The sequence below is a fragment of the Parasteatoda tepidariorum genome, chromosome 3, assembly GCF_043381705.1.
Source record: "Parasteatoda tepidariorum isolate YZ-2023 chromosome 3, CAS_Ptep_4.0, whole genome shotgun sequence".
Taxonomy (NCBI): domain Eukaryota; kingdom Metazoa; phylum Arthropoda; class Arachnida; order Araneae; family Theridiidae; genus Parasteatoda; species Parasteatoda tepidariorum.
In genome coordinates, this window is record NC_092206.1 from 73,961,343 (window position 1) to 73,984,220 (window position 22,878).

Genomic DNA, 22,878 nt, shown 5'->3' on the forward strand with positions numbered 1-22,878 from the left:
AATCTAACCCATGGTCCGTCTATCACTAAGGATATTTTACATCAACACTGTGGTTGGTACCAGCTGGGTGTGGAATTCATATTAACCAACCATCACTGGGATTCAAACCCAGGTCACCTTATTGGGAGGCTAGCACTCTACCCACGGCTCTGTTTTGTCTACTTGTTTAAACAATAAAAATATTGGCATCATTATTTTGCCCTCAAGAGTCTTAACTTTCTTATAGTAGTAAAAGCATAATGGACTACAGCATTACTACTGTTAATTATTAAATACAGGAAAAAATCCTGTAACAAAAAGAAAATCAGTTAAAAAACTACTTCCTGATGTTATAAAAGTTTGATGGAAGAGTGTTTCTTCATAAGGAACTTCTAACAAAAATGAAATAAACAATCAGATTTTTGTAGAAAAATAAAGCAGACATAAGAGGTGCAAAAACATTTATTGAAAAACAAACAATTAATAATTTAAAACAAGACTTTTATTTGCGGGTACTATACCTAAGAATAAAGGCAATTCACTGGCATTATTTTTAAAAAAAAATTTTAATTCTTTTTCAGTTCATAAAATACAAAGCATCCAAATGATAAGGAAGGTTACCAAACTATAGTTTGAGTATCCTTAGCAAAGCGATCATGTGAGATGAGATGGTAAAAAGTTACAAATGAAAATATATCAGTTTACAGCCTGTCTCATCAAATGATATTTTGTATAAAAAAAAGGCTTTAATGTAAACTATCAGTAGCAGTAAATAATACTTTATTCAAAGGTACAGTAGCAGCAAAACCTAATATAATAATTTATAGCTAAAACATCACATATACTGAACAGTTAAAAGTTGATCCCAGTCAGTGGAAAGCTGAAAAACTTCCCTTTTCAGCCAGCTCTCGTAGTGGTATTTAAATTCATCAGTGAGTTCGATCTCCCTACCTAACACACTTAAAACGTTGTTGTCCACTGGTTGGTAATCAGGATCGAGAGCTATTAAAGATCCAGATCGATCGTAACGCCTGTTATGAAAACGATTGATGCTCGCTTGAAGAGCAAATTCTTCAGCTTGGAAGTCCCATGGTCTTGCATCAAGATCTGTTGAAAGAAGTACATAAAATATATATTGATGACTATTAACATTTCCCAAACAAGGATTGGATTTTACACTGTAGACTTATAAAATTGTTTAATATAGACAAAAAGAAATATGTTTTAAAAATACTTAACCTTTTATACCTAGTGTTTTTTTGGAGAAGATATAAAAAGATACAAAATGCAGGCATAAATATAGGAAAGGATACAAAATACAGGCATAAATATAGAAAAAGATGCAACGTACAGGAAAAGATGCAAAATACAGGCATGTATATAGGAAAAGATACAAAATAAAGCATAAATATAGGAAAAGATACAAAAGACAGGCATAAATATTACTGAGTCTAGAATATATCCTAGTGTTTTTGTTTTATTTATTTATTTTGTTGGAGATAATTAATAGCTTACACTTAAACTACATAGTTAAAATATTTTTATACAAAATACCCATCCAAAAAGTAATAACTAATAAAAAGGAGGAAAAAACCTTGAACTATCAATGATTTACAGAGGTTTATTATTATTCATGAGTTAGTTATTAATGGTTTCTTGGGATCATCTTATAATTTTTTTAAAAAACAACACTGTGCTTTAAGTTAATTTACAAAAGAACTTTCAATTTTAATCTTAAATAAAAGAAAAATTACTAGCATTATTAATTTATATATTATTAACATATTAAAATATTATAATAAATAAAAGATTAGTTTTATTAAAGCTTTTAAATGATATGACAGGCACACATATCTAACATTATACCATTTATCAACTCTTTACAATTATATTAAGTTACGGTCATACTGGACAAACATATTTTTCTTGGATGGAAATATGTTATGTTATACCTCTGATACTCACATTCAAATCCTTTAAATTATGAATACAGGATCACAAGAAATGAGTAGGACAAAATTTAAAACAAAATACTTTTAACTCAAACTCATTTTAAGATATTCTTTTTTGACCAAAAAAGTTCTTCGGAAAAAAAATTCAATGGGATATTGTTCTGCAACACTGACTGACAAGTGGTGCATGTTTATATCTCTGCATTAAAACTGGATATGATCACTTTGGAAACTTAAATATGTTAACAGTTTACATGTTTATGTTTTCATGTTTATTTAAAACTTTAGTTGGGATATTTCAATAAGCATGAAAATTATAATGCATTATGTATGTCCTCATTATTTCTTATCACCTTGTATATTTTTATTTGATCTAAAATTGGTTAATATGAATATAAATAAATTACTTCAACGAAATAATGAAATAATTCATTACTTTAGTAGTTCATTATTTCCCCTCACTTCAAAGACATATCCAAATCTTAAAGGTTTATCTATATACATAAGCAATAAAAAAATATAGCATTTTGAAAGGGTTTTTTTTCTTAAAATTTAATTCTTCAAACATTTAGGTGCCATAAGAGTTACGTTATTCTTCTTTTTAGCAAGGAAAAAAACTAAGTTTCAAGCAATATACTTTTTCATAGTGATATTTTATCACCACATATGAACTTAAGTTTTTTTTTTTGAACTTTTTCATTTCGCAGGGGATTAAGTCGCATTCAAGTTAAGTAAATTCAATTGTTTTTTTTGTTGTCTTTTTTTTATTTGTTTGCTTGTGATTTTTTAAGTGATTTCTTTTTTTAAAAAAAAGTAAATAAATAAATAAAGAGATAAAATAGCCGAAATTACTTGCGTCGGCAAAATGGAAAAGTAGCTTTTCTTTCTTTTTAAGCAATGCATTAAACATACTCTAGTTAATCTAATTTTTAGTAAATAACTCAAGACAGTAGAAGCAAGTAGGAAAGCCAAATTAATGCCATTAACATTTTTAGTTCAACATATATTTAGGAATATATGAAAAAAAATTAACATCATAACTATTTTGGAAATTTAAAGTGAATTTAAGTACTATGTATTTTCTAAAGACATTTAATAATTTAATTACCATTTCCATAAGCCCAATCATCATTTAATCTGTGGCGAACTTTTTGATAAATTGCAGAAATAGTTTTCATATTGCTCTTTCGCCATTGTCTTCCTAGATATTTTGTCTGCATTTTCAGTAGCTTTAAGACATAGAGCTGCATCATAGCGTGCTTCACTTTCAGAGCTCGTTTGAGGATGGGAGCAGATTTAAAAACAACAAGCATCTGTTAAAAGGGAGAAAAATAAATAGATGTGCAAAAAAGAATATTATAATAATTATAAACGAAAACTATATTATGTATTTTTGAAGAAAAAAATTGGGCTCACTACTCTGTTATCATTACAGAAAAAGAATTTCCTTTGTTTTTAAGTACCTTGAGAAATTTAGTGTGCGAAAATTTGCAGCACATATTAATAGATCAAAGTTTCACAAATCAGTACTATTCTTTCCCTCAAAAATTTGTACCTATTATAAGAAGCAGAAAAAGTTGGCTTTTTTTCTAAATAATAGTCATTTTAAAAATAACTATTTCTTTTACAAGCTTATAAATTAATTGCATTGTATTAGACACAAAGGTACTTAATAGAATTGAAAAACTTTTTTTTTTAATTTTTGAAACTTTACATAGCTGATAAAAATTGTAGATATAAATTGCACATTTTCTATCTGAGGTCTTTAATGATGATACAAAGGACTATGGGTGATACAAAAATTGTATTTTACAGGGAAACCTCTCCGGAGCGACTACTCTGTGCTCCACATTAAAATGGTCATTAATGGACGTTGGTTGTTCTTAGGAGTTACCTCCATTGATTTCAAAATGCTATCGAAGGTACATGATTTTGCAAACGATTTTAATTTTAGTGCAGAAGTGCCATTTGTGTTGGCATCATGAAAGCCGGTTCAAAACCGATGAATAAAACTTAGCGTCAAAAAAAATGACCCCTAATTATGAGTAAAAATAAATATGCCAATTATGTATGATAGAACTATTTTAAATAAATAAACAAATATGTTTTTTGTTTAAGTTTGCATTCAATTTTATATCAAAAAAATTAGCTAGAAAAAGTGAGAAGAAGTTTGTTTACTTGAAATGTTTAGTCTCTTTTTTTAAATTTAACTTTAAAAAAAATTTCATTGATAGTATCGGTTTTAGTGCACTCTACTTAATTCTCTTATACTCAACATGAGGTTGCCAATCTCTTTCAGAGATGGTTAAAAAGAGCTCTCTAAAAAAGAGTCACTCACAATATTTTGAATACATTTGAATCTACTTATATGTTTTTTTGTTAATATTTTTTGTTTTGGTAATTTTTTCCTTTTCCTTATTTGATCTTTTCCACATTTGGTGCAAAACTTTTCCCAATCTCTAGGAGAGGTTTTAATTGTCCCTCCTAAGGGTTTTCTTCAACACAAAGTCTATGGAAAAAATTCTTTGCCTCCCAAAAGTGGTTGCGAGGTAGTCTTTCCTGGGGATTGATTTCACTGTATAACAAGAAAGATTATTAAAAAATTAAAAATGTATGGTAAAGCAAAAAATAACAGAAAAAATAGAGAGTGGCAATAAATTTTATGTATACATTTCAAATTAGAAAAGATGTAATTTAAAATTATTCTGATAGATTATTTAGTAACTCAGTTATGTACAACAGTCTCAGTAGAAAATGATACAAAGGTAATCAATTTAATTACATCATATAAATCTTACAATAACTTTCAGGAAGTATATGTTTTGAAAACAATCTTTCAAAAATACATACAATCCTGTAAAAAAAATATGCATGTATAACTTCAAGATTTTTACTGGTAAATGTCTTAATTAAACAAAAATAGATAAGAAATATACTTGTTTTCAAAAAATAAATTCATTTGACAAAAAAAATAAAATAAATTCTCACGTTAAAAAAGATGTAATATCAGAAAACACTTGCAATGTAATCAATTTGACTATATCAAATGAAATGCATAAACATTTAGGAAAGGCAAGAAAGTAAAAGAAAATAAGAAAAAATTAAACAATATAAACATGTACATGACAAAGGTAAACATGTACAAAAGTAAGTCTGTAAATATATACGAAAAGTATTCAAGTATATGTATGCCTATTTAAAACTTAAAAATGCTTTACTTGTAAAAAATTTATGGTAAAACATTAACTTATTTGAGTGAAAAATAAACTTTTTAAATTAACTTTAGTATTTAAATTAAGCTGAATCGTTTTTAACAATGTAAAATTAACTACCATGCATCTCATTACATTTTAGGTAAGAAACAAAACTAAAAGATATTAATGTATTTCTTTACATATATTATTAAAAATGCATTAATATAAAAATGTATTAAAAAGGCATTAAAGTACTGAAGAATTAAATGTCAACCAATAAGAAGCTGTTTTTTTTATAACACAGATATATTTAGGAAAAATATTAAACAGTATCTACAAATATATTTAATTCTCTACTTACCATTATGCGAGAATGTTTCCACTTAGTGAGTTTATTTAAAAGGCGTAATAAATTTATACAGGAGAATAAATTTCGCCAACAATACGGTAATTGGTCTCCCATTTCCTAAGGAAAAAAACAATAATAGTTTAAATAAAGTTAACAAATATTACACAATTACTAAAATATCAAACATTTATAAACATACTAAAGTTTCTTCACTTAATTCTGGTTGTTCACCAATCACACAGGCTGGAAAATCTATAACTGTTATGCTGCAAGAAAATATATATGCTTATAAATATTAAAATAAACTATACAAATGTCACATGTATTTTACCTTGTCATGTAAATGACATGTAAATAAACATGTAATCCAAAACAGTTTAGATGGAAAAAAATCTTGAAGTTTTATAAAATTTGTCATGAAATAAATCATTTTTATTTTAACAATCATTCTAAAGAGTTATCATTTGCAAAACATTTTATCAAATTAACCAATTACTTTAATTTATAATACGGAATATCCAATTGGGTACTTTTAATTCAAGTAGATCACTGATACACAGACACCTGACCTATTACTTTAGCATCAGCTGGTTGTTTATAAATGAGATGAAGTGTTAATATTCATCATACGACTTAGGTTGAGGTAAGTTTCTCCACATAAATTAGAATATAAATTAAAGTCAAGTTAATTAAATACAATGCCATATTGCACATCGAATTTATTGAAATATAATTCTTTCCTGTCTACGTATTTTATTTAATCTAGATTTATCATTTGTTTGTGTATCTTATCGTAACTGTGATTATTCTTGTTTTGTGTATCTGATAATTTAGTTGTATAATTAGTTTGTTTATGTTCTACATGGCTTTGTGCCTGTCTTTGTGTTAAGTAAAAAATAAGCCATATCTTTCTTTGGGGAAAAATATAGAATGTGCCATTTAAGAGAATTCATATTTTAGAGGCTAGGCTTACTCTGAATAGAATGGAAAGTACAGTAGCTAACATAAACAAATGCAGCATTTCAACAGCCAATAAAGATGGATACACATGCTGACATCACTTCAGGCTGAGAGCATTTAAAGTAAATGTAAAGCATCCAAAACAGAACTATGTCCAATAATACAATTTTTAATGACATAAAGTTAGCGCAATGCGAACTGTGAAAAAATGGTGTTAAAGTTTTTGTGAAGTGTTTGCATAAATATCAGATCTGCCGAGACTCAGGCCAAGCATATGCCATGATGTAACATGAATTCACTCCCGCTTTTGATGAAATGATTAGATGTCATTGAAAAGTATATATATATATATATATATATATATAAACTGCTGTTTGTAGAAAATGCAACACCATGAAGGAATCATCAGAATCAANTAATTTGTTTCTTTTGTTTTGAAAATTTCATCATTTATTTGTATCAGTACAAGTCGTTTCTGCATTAAATTTCATTTGATTCTGATGATTCTTTCATGGTGTTGCATTTTCTACAAACAGCAGTTTATATATATATATATATACTTGTGATATCTGTGCAACACTTTCTTTGAAATAAGTAAAAGTTTGGTGTCATCACCTTCTGGAACTAATAATCATACTTTTTCGTGGAGTTCTATTTTGAACACATCCACTTTCATTTCTTATTAAATGCTTTCATATGAACTAGTTAACCAGTTCCACAGAAGTGTATTGTCTATATCCTTACCTTTCCTTATAATCCTGAACAACAGTGATACCTTCACTAATATGTTTCTAATCCTATCACTCTTGTGTACTTTTTATACAGGAACCCCTTATTTTAACCCTTTAACTGTTTTGACATTTGATACTAGGCAAAATTTACACAAAAATTTTGTGCCTAACACAGTATCTTCATTGTATAAATTTCACACCATGTAAAACAAGTTTATAGAATTGATAAATGAATATCACATTTCCTTTTAAAAAACTTTTAAAAAAATGAATGAAAGAAAAAAAAATCTATAAACTTTTAACTAACACAAAACAAATATGTCTACAGAATATTCGTGTTAAAGAATAACTTTAATAAATTCAAAATCTTTTTCAATACATTTAAAATTACAAGTGCTTTGCATTATAACTTTTTTTTAAAAAAATTTGTATCGTTTAACGTACAATTGTATGAAAACATTATGACATTTTTACGCTCTTTTCCTTCATGTACCTATATGTTTAACCCCTGACTTCAAAATACTTGATTATATAATATTTTTAATATTTATTTCAGAAAATTTCTATTATTTCAGATTTTTTAGGTAATAAAAATCTATATAAAACAAAATATATTTTATATAAAAAATATTATAAAAAAAGAGACTAGAGATTATAAAAAGTAAACTAAAATTATAAGACAGCATTGGGAAAACTTACGTATTTTTTGCTCCAACATAAGACATGATATTTTGGTTGAAAAACTTTAAGACAAGAGGGATGCAGTTGGCAAACATAAGTTGTTGGCTCATGTATTCAAACTGATAAACATGATTTATTTTTAGATGTTTCAAAAGCAAGAGAATGATGGCTGATATTGCTTTTACAATTATTTCTTTATGTCTATTCACATCAATTCCTAACTTTAGTGACTGGATGACTGTCATTCTAGAAAATACATAAACGTGTTTACAATATATTTACAGTTTTTAAAAAATAGTAACAAAAAAATCAACACTTAATATGTGAAGAGAAATCTAGACTTTAGATATTAACTAGAAATAAATACAAAATCTTCTCATATGAAGTAGAAGATTTTGTTAAGAACATATAAGAAGTTTATTTCAAAAATAGTTCAAAATTTATACAAATGAAAGGCACAGGCAACATAATTATAAGTATGAGGCAACATAATTATACATAATTATATTAATGTATTTTTTACATTATAAGTGTGTATTGTTTACATAAAAAATAACTCATACAACATGTATACATTTTTAAAATGTCAAATAAAAACTTTAAAATTCATATAACACCCTAAAAACATTAAGCACTACTGAAAGACATAAAGAATGTCTCCAAATATCCACAAGATTTTGATTTCACATTAATTGTGCTATAAATTGTAGCTAAAATAAGGAAAGCAGTGGGAGCCGATTGTTCAACAATATTAAAATTGAGCAATATTCCAAAAAACAATACATTTTCATTGTTGAGCAATATTTTGAGCATAGCTATTTCATTTTTTGATGCGCAATTACCCATTTTGGTGATCAAAATTACAAACTTGAGTTAAGTTAATTTCTAATAACTAATTTAATTCAAAACTTTAAAGACTCAAGTTAAGAATAAAAAAAGCAGACAATTCAATCACACTGTATTTTATTTTTAAAAAGTTAAAACAAAAAAAAACTTACGGCATTTCTTCCGGCAAAACATCAGCCATTATATTGATAGATTCCGTTTTGGCTTTTGAAGTAGGAGCAGCTGCAAGCAGTATTTTTAAAAGAGCTATCTAAAAATAAAATAAAACATATAAGAAAATGATCATTTTCAATTAAATCTTAATCATCATTAATTTTTCTTACCATAAATTTTACATAAGATTCCTTGCAGAAACAAAACTAGTTTGTAATGATTATTATTTAAGACTTTTTTGATAAAATTCACAATGATTCAAGAAAAAAAAACTATATGCCTATTACTAAAGAAAATATTCCTTCATTTAAAATCTATTCATTTTAAGTCCTAAATTATATTTAATTATTATTTCTTAATAATCATCTTAAATTTTGAAACATTATTAATCACATTATAAAGCAAAAGAAACAAAAAGACTAGTTCAAATAAAAAATTATATAAAGAGTTAATCACAATAGGTTTATCTAGAAAAGAGATATTTCTTTTTGTCTTTATGAAGAGTTCATTATTATTTTCAACTGATACATGATTATAAACAGAGTATCTAGTACAGTAACAGTAATCTAGTGCAAAAACGAAACGACTGGTGATTCTTGCTATGCATAAACTTGACCAAAGGCACTTCTTTCGACAAGGAATCATTTTCCAAAAGTGAGCACAACGCTGAATAGGTTAAATTACTAATAGTTTATTTATGTTTTATACAAACACTTTATAAATACAAAAAAACCTAAATTTGCATAATTTAAAGAAATCCTCGCTATATCCCTACACATATTTACAGATGACAGTTTTTAAAAAAAATGCCACCTGTTAAAGTATTTATAATTTAACATATAAACTCCCTACTCCTCCATCTTACTGACCATATGTGTTCGATTGATGACTCTTTATAGCTGCAAGAACTTGGGCACAATATTAAGAAATCCACCTTGAATGAATTAGCAAGGAGATATGGATAATTATCTTTTTCTTAATAAAATGTACCCTTTAGAAATACTCTTTTTAACATTACATTTACAAGTATTTAAACAAATATTGTACACATATAAAATAGTTTTATAATTTGTTAAAAACATTTAAACTGGTAAACAACAAATCAATAAAATTTTTACCATGAATTGGGGTAAGCTTGGTAGGATAGAACGGTATAAAACTTCTACTCTGGTTTCTGGAATGATTATGTCTTTCTAAAACAGAATAAGAACTACAATTATTACCACAAATAACAGAAAACATAATTAAAAATTAATAGAGAACAAGTAATACAAATTCATAGTTAAAACAAGTACTATTTTTTTTTTTAAAGTTTATATATGTTGATTAAAATATACCCGTGACCAAATTATTTTAAAAACGTATGAAAAAGATGGCAAATAAAAAAAAAATATTTTTAAACAAAAACTCTATGTTTTAAAAAGGTGTATCATGAATATGTTTTAGTTGATTCTTAGAGTATTTTTTGTGCAGAAAAAAAAACACATACACATATCACTGAAATACACAGTGAATGACTTTTTACAAGTCAGAATTACAAGGTGCTTTGGTGGCTTGAAAAGCAATGCAAACTAATTTTAATGAATTAATTCCTTTTCATAGCAAGTAGCATGACAAAATAAACACAGACAATAAGTGTAAATTTTTTAGCTAATTATTTTACCATGTATTAATTAAAAGCTGTGTGATTATTACGGCACTCATATAGAATCAAAATAGTACCACTTGTTAGGTAGAAATAACTATGGATTCTGAAGAAAACAAAGGTTACAAATGAAAAATAAAAACGAATTTAACATATTGACAAAAAGAGCAGTAAGAAAAATAATAAAATAAAGTAGAAGAAATAAAGCAATTTTTTTTTAATTTATAAACAATTTTTCCTATTAAACAAAAATTTTAAAAAAATCTGTTATAGTAAATAATAACAACAAAAAAACGCATAATCAATTGTGCAAGTTTTTAATACATGTCAATTGTCTTTACTTCAGCACAATTTTATCTAAAAACTCCAAATTTAAGTTAGTTGGTATATTTTAATTTCACATAAAAAAATCATTATAAAATATAAAGAATTCAATTTATTAATTTGTAAATATATTTATCTTAAAATAAAGACACAAACTTCAAATTTATTAAACAAAAAAGGTGTATTGTTTATTTCCAAACTTTACAGCAAACTATCAATAAGTTTCACTGTAACAGCATTTAATGTCATGCATAAGATTTTTTTTCTTTTTTTATGTTTCAGTTTGGCATCAAACACTTATGATAAAATTTGAACAGAATCAATGTTTCAAAAGTTTCTGAATGTTCTCTGTATAAAACTAATTGATCGTACTCTTTCATTTTGCTAAAAAAAAAATGCTTGCTTGATTCTTACATTAAAAGTCACTAATATAAATAATAACAACAATCTAGTAAAAAAGAAAAAAACTGTCTTAATTATGAACTATTTAATCTATAATTTAGTGAAATCAGTGTTACCTATTATCCAACTTAACAAATGTTTTAAGAATTTGTAAATATTATAATTTTTTATGAAATAATCATTTAAATACCTAAGACGTTAAGATCAAAAATGACAAATACATTTTAAACATGAAACAAGTTTTTTTTTTAAAAATACCTAGAAAAAGTTATCTAATTTATTCCATTTCCTCCAGAAAACATAACTTTTTAAGAACATTACAAACCAAAAATTTTATATTTTTAAGAAATAATTACAGCAGTAAAAAATAGAACACTATGAGAGATGTAAGTATGATTAAAAGTGTATCTTTTAAGTTGAGAAGCTTAACATTGCGTAGACTTATACATGAAGTATAGAATGAAATTTTTAAGTACAGTACTTTAATCTGTAAAAGCTATATTTTAAACTCTCAATACTATTTAATACATCACAAACAAACCAGAAAAAATTCTGTATTGAATATGATATATTACAAAATATAATTAACAACAATTTACACACAAAAAAGAAATAATTATCAATTACCCTAGATAATGGCAATTTAGCATTTTCTTCTTCTTGTTTAATTTGGACATCAGATAATGAAATATACACATGCTATTAAAAATAAAGAAAATAGTTAATTGTGCACACAACAAAACTATATCAAACTCAAAATGTAATTAATAATAATCCAAATCCTTTAACCCACTGACAGTTCTGCACGTAAAAAGTTGTATTTTAATCTGCTGTCTTCTTCACAGCATAGCTTTTTCCATATTATTAGATAGGGTAAAAGGGAAGAAACATCCTCCCAATTTTGCCCATTTGCTAAACCGGCAGTTGGTTGGTTGAACATGTTGGTTAAATTTAATAATAAGTACTAAACAAACTTCTATAATTGTTAGTGTTTATAATTTGATAATGTGTAATATTTTATAATGTATTAAAATGGATGACCCCCTTCATATCCATAGGACAGAATTGAAAAAAATGTAAAAGATAGAATAATTTTTAAAAAAAAGATGTTTAAAAAGCATTAATAATACAATTTCAGAAATTTTCAATAAAAAAAATCCTATAGTTTTTCCTTTAATGTATAAAAATAAAAATGAAATAAAATTTTAGAAATTTTTATTTGCAACTTTTGACATAAAATAAGCAAAAGAATTACTATCATCCATTTTTGTTTTATTCAAATAAACTAAAACAGTTGACAGTTTCAAATCTTCATACATCAAAAATCAGCTTTTGTTATAAACAGCATTTGAACAATTATAACTCATAAATGAAAATATTCAAAACTTAAAAACACTACAAATGAAATACACTGAAATTTCTTGTATTAAATAACTATAGTTTTCCTCTTACTAGATAGATTTATTTCAGAACTTTACCTGTTTTAGAACTTTTAGACCTTCATGTATAGGCAGTGGCAATCCTGCTAAACTTGTCTGATCATTATTTAGCGAATATCCGATAAATTTCATACGGGTGTGATCCAGGAAAGCATCAATATCTTTTGGACGCACTTTTGGAACCCAAGGAAGACCTTTATTTTGTAGTTCAGCCTCTTGATCACCGAGGGCAGTGGGCAGAGGTGTTGATGGACGTGGAGTGGGTGGTCTATACTCATCTTCAACCCCTTCCTGTTCTTCAATGTATCTCATAATGTCATCTGAATTATTATCAGAATCCAAATCTTGATAGGCCATTGAGTCATCCATGCTGCTCTGTTTAATTAAACTTTGCTAAAAACAAATACATATGAGCTTAGAATATAAATATTCAGTATATATATTGAAAACTTACGTTAAATAATTTTATTAACGAGTTCAAAAATTAAATTTAAAATTTGGTTTTAATGTTCATTTGATAACAAAGATTTTTCTTTGCTATCAAATGTTGCTTTGTTATCGAAACACGCTGATTGGTTTGCCTCCTCAATCCTGAAATGATTTCTAAAAATGTAAGCTAATTAATTAATAATAATTTTCATTTATTGATAATTAATTAATGATAATTAATTAATGATATTAATTAGCATACATACAGTTAAATAATTTTATTAACAAGTTCATAAATTAAATTTAAAATTTGGTATTTAATGTTCACTTGATAACAAAGAAAAACGAAATACACTGATTGGTTTGCCCCCTCAAACCTGAAATGATTTCTAAAAATGTAAGATAATTAATTAATAATAAATCATTTTCATTTAATGTTTATTAATTAATGATAATTAATTAATGATATTAATTAACACACATACAGTCTCTGACCAAATTATCAGACACACTATAAGATTCTATTAAAATCTTAATTATCAGGTGATACTATACAGCTTTATTGTTTTTACACCGCTGAAACCGGTTTGCACTTGTTCACGTTTGTGTATCAATTGGTTAACATTGTAATGAGCCTAGCCTTTGACAGCATTCTCTTAGTGGCACTTACAGATAATGGCCATGCATTCTGATAGTTTAACTGAATATAAAATGCGTAAAAAAATAGATATGATCAAGACATCTGTTCATCAAGCTGTCAGGAAATTTAACATTTTTGGAAGAGAAAAACTGTCAATAAGAGCACTGTTTGTCCGTGAAAAATGAGTACACATGTTATTTGAAGAATGGTGGTATGATGTCTAACAAACTTCTTCAAAAAGATTTAACATACTCTATTGAAAAGGATATTGACATTAGTAGGAGAACCTTTTCAAGATGTTTTAACAAAGATTTCACTTCCTTTTATAAACTTTCAAGGAAACCTCAACTTAACCTAAGTATTGAAAAGGTGGGTGTTTTTTAACTTTCGATAATAACAATTAATCTATGTCTCTCATCCATCAGTTTCCAGAAAAATTCTCTAAACTTACTCTCTTGAATGGTCTGGTGTTTTTTCTTTGCTGCTGAGCTTCTATCAGATCTGCTGCTGATGCCGGTGGAGAAGCAGCTCTCATTGTCCTAGTCACTTGAATGGTATCATCAGGTACCGGATCCAGGTTTGCTTTCTGACGATTGGTGTTTTTAGTCTCTATTAAAACTTCATACCCACCTAAAGACACCTAAAATATTCAATATACTTTTTTTAATAACATTCTTTATAAAACAGGGCAAACAATCATTTTTTACAAAAATATTTTTTTAAAAATTATACAACATTTTCAAGTTTAAACTGATTTCCTTGCTGATTTTAAACTTTTTTCCTATATATTTATGAATATGTATCATAAAATATTCATTATTTGGTTTTTGTAAGTTTTTATATAAATAAAAGATTGATTATTTTAATACTTTGATACAAAGTACTTCAAAAACAATCAACAGTGACCATATTAATTGATAAAAATTGTAAATTACATTTTTTTTTTATTAATTTACCTACTAACATTTAAAGCTTGGTAAACTATAAATGTATGATTTATCTAGCAAACAGGAAATAGTCAGCAGAACAATAAGTATAAATTTTTAACTTTATTACAACTGTTAGTTAGTTTTGTTTAATTCCAATATATGTATAGATTGTATAGCATTACATTTAACGTTACACAATAAATGAATACACATGTTTGCAATTATAAACTATTAATTCGACTATTAAAAAAATAAGTAATACCAATATTGTTTTCCATAAAAGCAGTAAAATCTTCTTAATTGGAAAATGTGGAGCATTCCCAGAACAAAACCTTGTAACCATTTGGAAAAGTGTATGAGCAAGAAGTTCTCCACTCAGAGGTGATGCTAATAATTAAATATATTTACAACATGGTTTAAAAATATTATTTATAATTCATTATAATGTAATAATTAAATTTAAAAAAATTAAGATTGCTTAAACACATAATATAATTATATAATCATAATCAATAACTTTAAAACAAATATTGTGATCTTACAGTCTCTTAATGCTTAATTATACTTCATTTTCATATATGCCAAAATATTTAGGGAAAATAGCTATGTTTTAGTAACGTAAGTTATATTTAATAATAACAACACATAACCAAATAATGCAGATAATGTATCAAAAATATATATTAATGTATCGAAATTACTGTAGATAATGTATCAAAAATCATGCATTGCAAAATATTTATACAATTTTGCAATGCATGATTATTACTTTATAACTTAAACATTGTACCTAGTTCTTCAACAAAAGTCTCTCTAATCTTCAAATAGTCTTCGTCATTCAAAACTCGCATTACCTCCACAAAAGTATACAAAACATTCAAAATTATACGCAGATCAATACTATCACCTAAAGAAACAGCCGGTTTCCTTAAAGCAGAAGTAGCAGCGCTGCTGTTTCTATAAGAATAAAAAAAGAAAAATTAATAATGAAATGCAAAAAATTAAAGCCATTTCATGCTAATAAACTAAAGCATTTAGTTTATAAGAATTTTAAGAATATAGGATATGCAACTTAAATTACTTTTCTATTTCTTATGCTTTTAAATTCCCATCATGCTCCATTACTTTTAATCAGTTTGTAAAATAAAAAAATACAGTCATAAATACAGTATTACTATAGTTCGTTTCACCTCAAATTGGCACTACAGGGAAAAGTAGGAGATGTAATAATACACCTTAGAAAAAGCAGTTCTTTGCTATTTTATAATTAATTACAATTTAAATGTGCATACAAATATAAATTAATGCTATATAATAAGAGAAGTTTATCTTGAAACATGTATTAGAAGTTTTATCATGTTTAAATGCATTTAACTTATAAATACCTTTTCAGGAAAGTAAATGTACAAAGAAGAAGGAGGTGTTCTAGTTTGGCTATGAACTAATTTTCGAGAACAAGAAATAGGCATGTTGTCTATGTTTTTGCACTGTTCAGTCAGCTCTTATTTTGCTTTTTTTCACTCACATCGCTTGTTTTTTATTAGTTGTTAACTATTAATTTGGGGTTTTTTTGCTAGTTAATTATTGTTAGCTTGTTTTTTTATATTTATTAATTGTTATTTTTTGCATTAATTGTTAATTTTATATGCCTATGTTGACTTTTCCTTCCCCCACAGAACACCAATGTGGGATAAATTTAGATAAATCTATAAAAAAAAAAAGGTTGCATACAAAAATAAGTATAATAAATAATAAAATAATTATGAGCATCTCTGTATTTTTTTCTTAGATTTAATTTTAAAAAATTATCTTTTTAAATATAATTTTGTTTCATTTAAAATTAGTTTCGTTCAGTTAAAAAAAAAATATTAATAAGAAAATCTGTTTTTTAAAAATTATAATTAGAAAAATCTGTTTTTTAAAAATTATAATTAGAAAAATCTGTTTTTTAAAAATCATAATAAGAAAATCTTGTTCTTTTCTGTATTTTGTACAAAATTTTAGAAAGATTCTTGGAAAAAAATTCATTCAAAAAAATCGGCGATTTGTTTTCTTTCACGCCAATATTGGCCATTTTTCTAATTTTTTGCTACCTCATGCCTCCAACTAACTTAAAGAGTAACCCAGTTTCCATGACAACGGCTGCAATCTGGTCTACCTACCTTTCTCCAGTGCCAACTTGAGGTGAATCGGAGTATGGATGGGTGATCGTGTAAAGCTAAGGGTGGTGGCGCTAGTGGTAAAATTGCTCTTTTAAGACTTCCGGGTTACTACTTCCGATATATTTTTATGCCGCAGATTGAAAAAACGCACCATCATATTATTGCATCATATCTTTTGCAGTATTTCACATGTACCGAGTTCTTTCTTTCAGCCCTTAAACTTCAGCATTATCATATTAATATATAATCATTAGAATATTTTCTAATTAGGCTAACTTAAAAAGATATTTTTAGAGATATTTTTGGCAACATTTTATTCAAATGTAGCCAAATAAGGGATAAAATACAAAACATGGCAAGCCTTAAGAATTATTCACTATGAGATATTACTTTCCAAAATTTTTTTTGGCCTTACGACCTCTGAGAAGCAATACATTTCTGAAAGCTCTTATGAATGGTACAATTATGTTTAGATTTGAACCCAAATTACAATAACAAAACTGCATAGAATATTAGGCTTGTTCACACATCGCCTCGTAGTCATAACATAAGCGGAGGGATACACCGGAAAATTTCTAAATTTCTTCCGGTTTAAGGACGCTTGTTATTGTTTACATTAGATCACCCATCCATAGTTGAATCTTACAAATAATCCACAAATCGTAGTTCTATTAAGTTGTTTTACCATTTCAGATTATATTTAAAATAGATGGATCCATTTAGCAATAATGCATTAATCAAGCAAATATAAGAAAGTAAGATCAAGGGATAACAAATACAATATCATAGGACTAAATATTGTCCTATCTGTGAAAAAAGGTACCAAAAAATTCTATCCTGAAATTAATCAAAATTTCGTTTTTTTAAATTACTAAAAAAAAAACTTTTATTCTAAAATTACTTTCAAAAAAAAATATCTTAACATTATCAGTTTTTAAAAATACTAACTGTAACACTATATGCACAAATGAGGTTTTGCCAGTAAAAGAGGTTCTGCTTGACAGATGGTACTTTAGAAAATTCACTAATAATTAAGATCTGACATAATTATAGAGAAAAGTTAGGACATGTTATATTTCTTAATTAAGTATAGCTGCAAAACTGTATTGAATACGCCATATACAATAAGAAAAACACTGTTTTTTTCAGCTAAAACAAATAAAAATAGAACTTTAATCCTAAAATTTCTTTCTTTTTAATTTTTCAGAATTCAAAAATATACTGGAAAAATTAGAAAAAGTTAGTAAACATACTCGATTTCCATATTGAGTAGTTGCACGAATGTGTTGAAGACACCGTATCTATAAAGCAGAACTACATTTTTTTTAGCCATTGAATATTGACCTTCAATCACAAGACATTCACCAAAACCACCCTGCACCAAATAGAGAACAGCTCTAGCTGCTTGCATACGAGTTGTCCGCTGTGACATCTCTATATAATCAAGCAGATGCAATATTGCTTTTTCCATTTGATCATTAGTCATATCTGTCCATCGAACTGGTAAGCCTGAGTCAACAAAAATAAAAACTTAGTGCAAACTGTTCTACAAAATTTACACAAATAAAACTGTAATTAAACTTAACACCAATAAACTTTATTGATAATACAAAAACTTGTCCTCAATTTTTTTTTACTTTTTGAGACAAAGGAAGGAAATTTAATGGAGATTAGTTTTGATAACTTTCTTTATTATTCATAATTGTTTCTTAATTTATAAAAAAAAATTAATTTCCATCATATTAAGCTAATAATTAAAATCAATACAAAATTATACATTTTAATAAAAACATAAAATTAAATAATATTATGTTTCGTCAACTGAGTGTTTTGCATGAACAGTATTAAGTTGCCTTATTTCTATTTTCTGCATTTCATCTGAAGTTCTCAGTCAAATAAAAATATTCCCTCCTTGAATCTTCCTACTAATTGACAATTAATGTTTCTTCAACTCTGCTATGAGTGTGCTGAATTTGAGAACAAAATTTTTTTTTTATCCATTCTTACAGAATACTGTGAAGAAAAAAAGATTTATTCAACTAACATTGAAAAAGTTTTACATTTCTTACTCCGTATTCAAAGAATTAATTAATGTTTTAGTTAAAAATTAAAAAGTTTTTATCATAACTAAAAAAAATTATAAACTAAAAAAAATAAAAATATGATAGTAAAAGATATCTTAAATGAAACAATGTTCTTTCTTTTATTACAATTCTATCTAAATTTGATTGTAAAAATAATATTAAACCCTATACAATGTTTAATATTAAAATTTAAATACAAAAAGAAATTAAAGCATTCAATTAGAGTAAGGTAGTTTTGTTTTACCAAAATCAGACATCAAGTCTTCAAATGCTTTTTTCTGCAAGCAAAATTCTGGTTCCTCGGTATAGCTGTATAGTTCTAAAATGAAATAGAATTGAACAATCTTTTTAAAATTTATAGCACAGGTTCCTTCAAAATTGATCAAATATTTCAAATGGGTCAAAAAAAGAAAAGAAAAAGAATGCAATCTAAGCATTTTATTAAACTAATTTTGAAATTTATTAACAGCTTTGAATATATAACTAAGCTGTCATTAAAACATTTAAATGAACATAGATAACTAATAATAAAATTTCATATTTGATTTATTTAATTGAAATAAAAAAAAGTAAAAAAAGGAGTTAATCCTGCAAAACACAAATGCTCAAAAAGCAAATTTTCTTAACCGATATAAGTTGCATCAATGAGTTAATGGACTTATGAAACATTATACCTATATGTATCCACTACCATAAATTTCAATTGAAGTAAATGTAAATAAATAAAAATGCAAATTAAATCAATACACTTTTAAACTAAAAGTGTTAATTACTAAAGGAATTTATCTTATTTAGAAACAAAATATATTGATTTCACAAAAACGGATATAAAATGTTGATGTAATCTCTCTCCAGACAGAAAAATATTAAGGGTATATATATATATAAACTAGAATTAAAAATAGATAGTAGATGCAGAGATGTAGAAAATAAATTATAAAACTAAAATACCAGCTATTTCATTCCCATGTTCATCAGTATCACTGTACTTGAAATCTAAATCCGGGGACTCAGATAAATTCTAAAATGAGAAGAATACAATTAAAAAATCAAGCATTAAAAAATGAAATAAAAAATATCAGCCAATAATCGCAAAATGAAAATCTCATCTACTTTCTAAAAGATTAACATATTCAAAACCTTTTTGAAAAAAAAAAACATTCAGATTATAAATTATGCATAAAAAAGTTAATAATAAAGCGTTTAAACCAGGGTTTGAAAAAACCCGGGGATTTTTGANAAATTATGCATAAAAAAATTTATAATAAAGCGTTTAAACTCCATAAAAAAAACTACATAATTCTGGAAAAATTAATCGCAAAATTTCAAAAGTTTTAACTAATAAATTTAAAAATTAAGAGGATGGTGAGGATGTACTCAGGGGTGCCACTCTAAAAAAATTTCAAGGCTGAACTTATTTTTTGACCAAATAATACTGTCTAGCATTGTTCACCAAACTTTTAGAAATTTATAGCTCACTGACACCAAAATTTACCTTTCTTTGATAATAGCCTACATATTAAATCAATCATTAGATTATTTTTTCTTTATTTTATGTTTTTTTAGCAAACAAAACGAAAATAACAGTCAACCTTGTATATTTTTTTGCAACTATTACTAAACAAACTTGAAACCATTCATATCTCTATTTTTCACCTGTTCTAGCACTATAATTTCCTTCTTTTTTTAAAAGATAATCTTGATTTAACTTTGGCTAGCATGACAATAGGTTAGGGTGGAGGAAGTAAACTCAAGCAGATTTAGATTTAGCAATAGTACAAATTTAATTATACAAGTTAAATGAAGTTCAATCAATCCCATTTGTCAAGACTTTAAGAATAAGATTTAGTGAAGCTGACAAAAAGAAGATAAATAAAAGTCCTCACATCATTATCATATCATATGTTTTCATTAAGATATATTATTTTTTCATTACCAAAAAATTTTTAATTTCTAATGAAGATAAAAAAAATTTAATTTAATCGATAGAATTTATTAGTCTATCAATTTTTCTTAAGATTGATTTCAGTCCCCAGGACTGAAGAGTGTGTACTTGAAGCAGTAATCTTATGATGAATGTAAGAATAAAATTAAATAATTTACAAATTATTGAAATAAATTATGCTAGTAATGGTATTCAGATTTATAAGGGTTAGATTTTAATAAAAAGTCTAAACATAAATTAAATTGAAATTTTTTGAAATGTGAATGAGAGCTTGGAAACAATTTTTGAAATGGAGACTAGTTTGTTTCATAGCAACTTGCAAGATCAGATTTCATATTTTTAAAAGATATCTTTCATCAAGCAAATTTTGAAACAATAAATTGACTCTGGTATGGTAGTTAAAAGTTACTTAAAAAAGAGCATCAATCACTTTACTAAAATGCTGCATTCAATGCAGCATGCAGAACACAGTTATTTATAATTTAACATTTAAAGAATATAAAAGAAAACTGGAATTGATTATAAAAAATTCATTTGAAAGTATTACATGGTGAACCACTGCGAAATTATAACAAAACATCAACATCCAAATAAAAAGACTTCTCAATTTATGTTGTTTTAAATTAAAACTGTAATTATGAAATTAAAATATAAATTAAAAATCAGCATATATACCATCTTTGAGGGCTGATAAGCCCCCGGATAAGTAACAAATTTATCGTTATCCGCCAGGATTGCAAATTAATTCTATACCACTTCTCTCATAAATTTTAGTTTAATGGTTTAGTTAAAATGAACACGACAATCGAATGTTTCACATCATAAAATATTAGTTTTTAAAATGTCTCTGTAAATGTTTTAACTGATCATTTGAATAATAAATAAAATAAAATGTTTAATTATATCTTATTCATCGTAAAACCTGACACAAACTACTATTTACTATATTTCTTATGGCTTATTTATTTATTTTCGCCAAATTAGAAGTTACGCCAACAGAGGGCAACTGCTCAATAACGTTTCCGCCTACTTGTTTTTGTTTCCCTCTTCACAAAATTATTATAGTTTAGCGACCAGAAGGGCGTGGCGGCTTTCTAAATTTCTGGGCGTGGCTTTGTGGAACACACTGGGGGAGGGGCATCTTGATCAACATCATCACAAATCATTGTCTATGATTCTATGATAAGTAGACTCCATGGTGTGTAGGCAACTCGCGAAACAAATTACAGCTCTGTTCGCTAGTGATCTGTGTTTTCATCTTTATTCATCCTATATTCTGTAATTTCAAAGAGAGGAAGCCAACCCCTCACCAAAGGATGTTTGACGGCAGGTTCATTTATTTTAGTTACTGAATTGGTGGAAATAAGGAATTGAGAATAATGAAATCGGGATTCTCAGAAATAATCCTTATTGTACGGTGTGCAAAATAAAATATGGACACCCTGAATAACTTTTGATCTAATGATCAAGATATTCACGCTCTAGAACTCAATCTTAGAGATTGGAGGGGCTGACCTCAAATATGCTAATTAATTAGTGCAAACGATATTTTAAGCTATGAAATCAGACACAAAAACTTACTTTCTCAGAATAAACAAACCTTTTTTCCCCGACGGATTCGGATTTTTGCCACCCACCTAAAATAGCCGAGAGCAGTCCAAAATTAAGACCTTAATGTTAGTTTTGCTTCTTGCGTATTTCACCATATCTGGTGAACTTTTTAAGCGAATGGAATATTTGCAAGTGTCGTGGTGTGGGTTCTCGATCCTGATTAAAGAGATTGGAGATCTCGATCCCCGATTAAACGTGAGATTTGTTACATTAGCTAGTTATTTCCATTCTATTTTTTCGAGTAAGCCAAGCCTGTCAAGCATCAATTCAGTTAAATGATGCATTCTATATCCTTACACAATAATTCTTTTACAAAGATTTAAATTCGTTCACTATATATCGCTATCCATTAACAATACGATATTTTATTATCCATTAAGATGTGATAATTTTTTATAGTTTGGTTTGCTAGTGCCCTAAAAC

General features: G+C 26.6%; 1 protein-coding gene across 1 annotated transcript; it reads right to left on the reverse strand.

The window, feature by feature from the left end:
- Window positions 1-423: 423 nt before the first annotated feature.
- Window positions 424-21,876, reverse strand: LOC107446000 (striatin interacting protein). The gene is made up of 16 exons (XM_016060532.3): window positions 21,520-21,876; window positions 19,851-19,920; window positions 19,144-19,218; window positions 18,069-18,324; window positions 15,444-15,610; window positions 14,916-15,040; window positions 14,176-14,364; window positions 12,695-13,048; window positions 11,844-11,915; window positions 9,964-10,038; window positions 8,845-8,942; window positions 7,865-8,092; window positions 5,674-5,740; window positions 5,487-5,591; window positions 3,040-3,244; window positions 424-1,086 (listed from the first exon to the last, which is right to left on the reverse strand). Exons 1-16 carry the CDS (start codon window positions 21,520-21,522, stop codon window positions 815-817), a joined length of 2,361 nt encoding a protein of 786 aa, XP_015916018.2. The 5' UTR covers window positions 21,523-21,876; the 3' UTR covers window positions 424-814.
- Window positions 21,877-22,878: the final 1,002 nt, after the last annotated feature.

Excerpts from the sequence above, each read along its gene's own strand:
- LOC107446000 (XM_016060532.3), bottom strand. Across the intron at positions 10,039-11,843 it reads CTAAATTGCCATTATCTAGG|AAAGACATAATCATTCCAGA; the intron begins GTAATTGATAAT and ends ATTCTGTTTTAG. Across the intron at positions 3,245-5,486 it reads GGAAACATTCTCGCATAATG|ATGCTTGTTGTTTTTAAATC; the intron begins GTAAGTAGAGAA and ends CCCTTTTAACAG.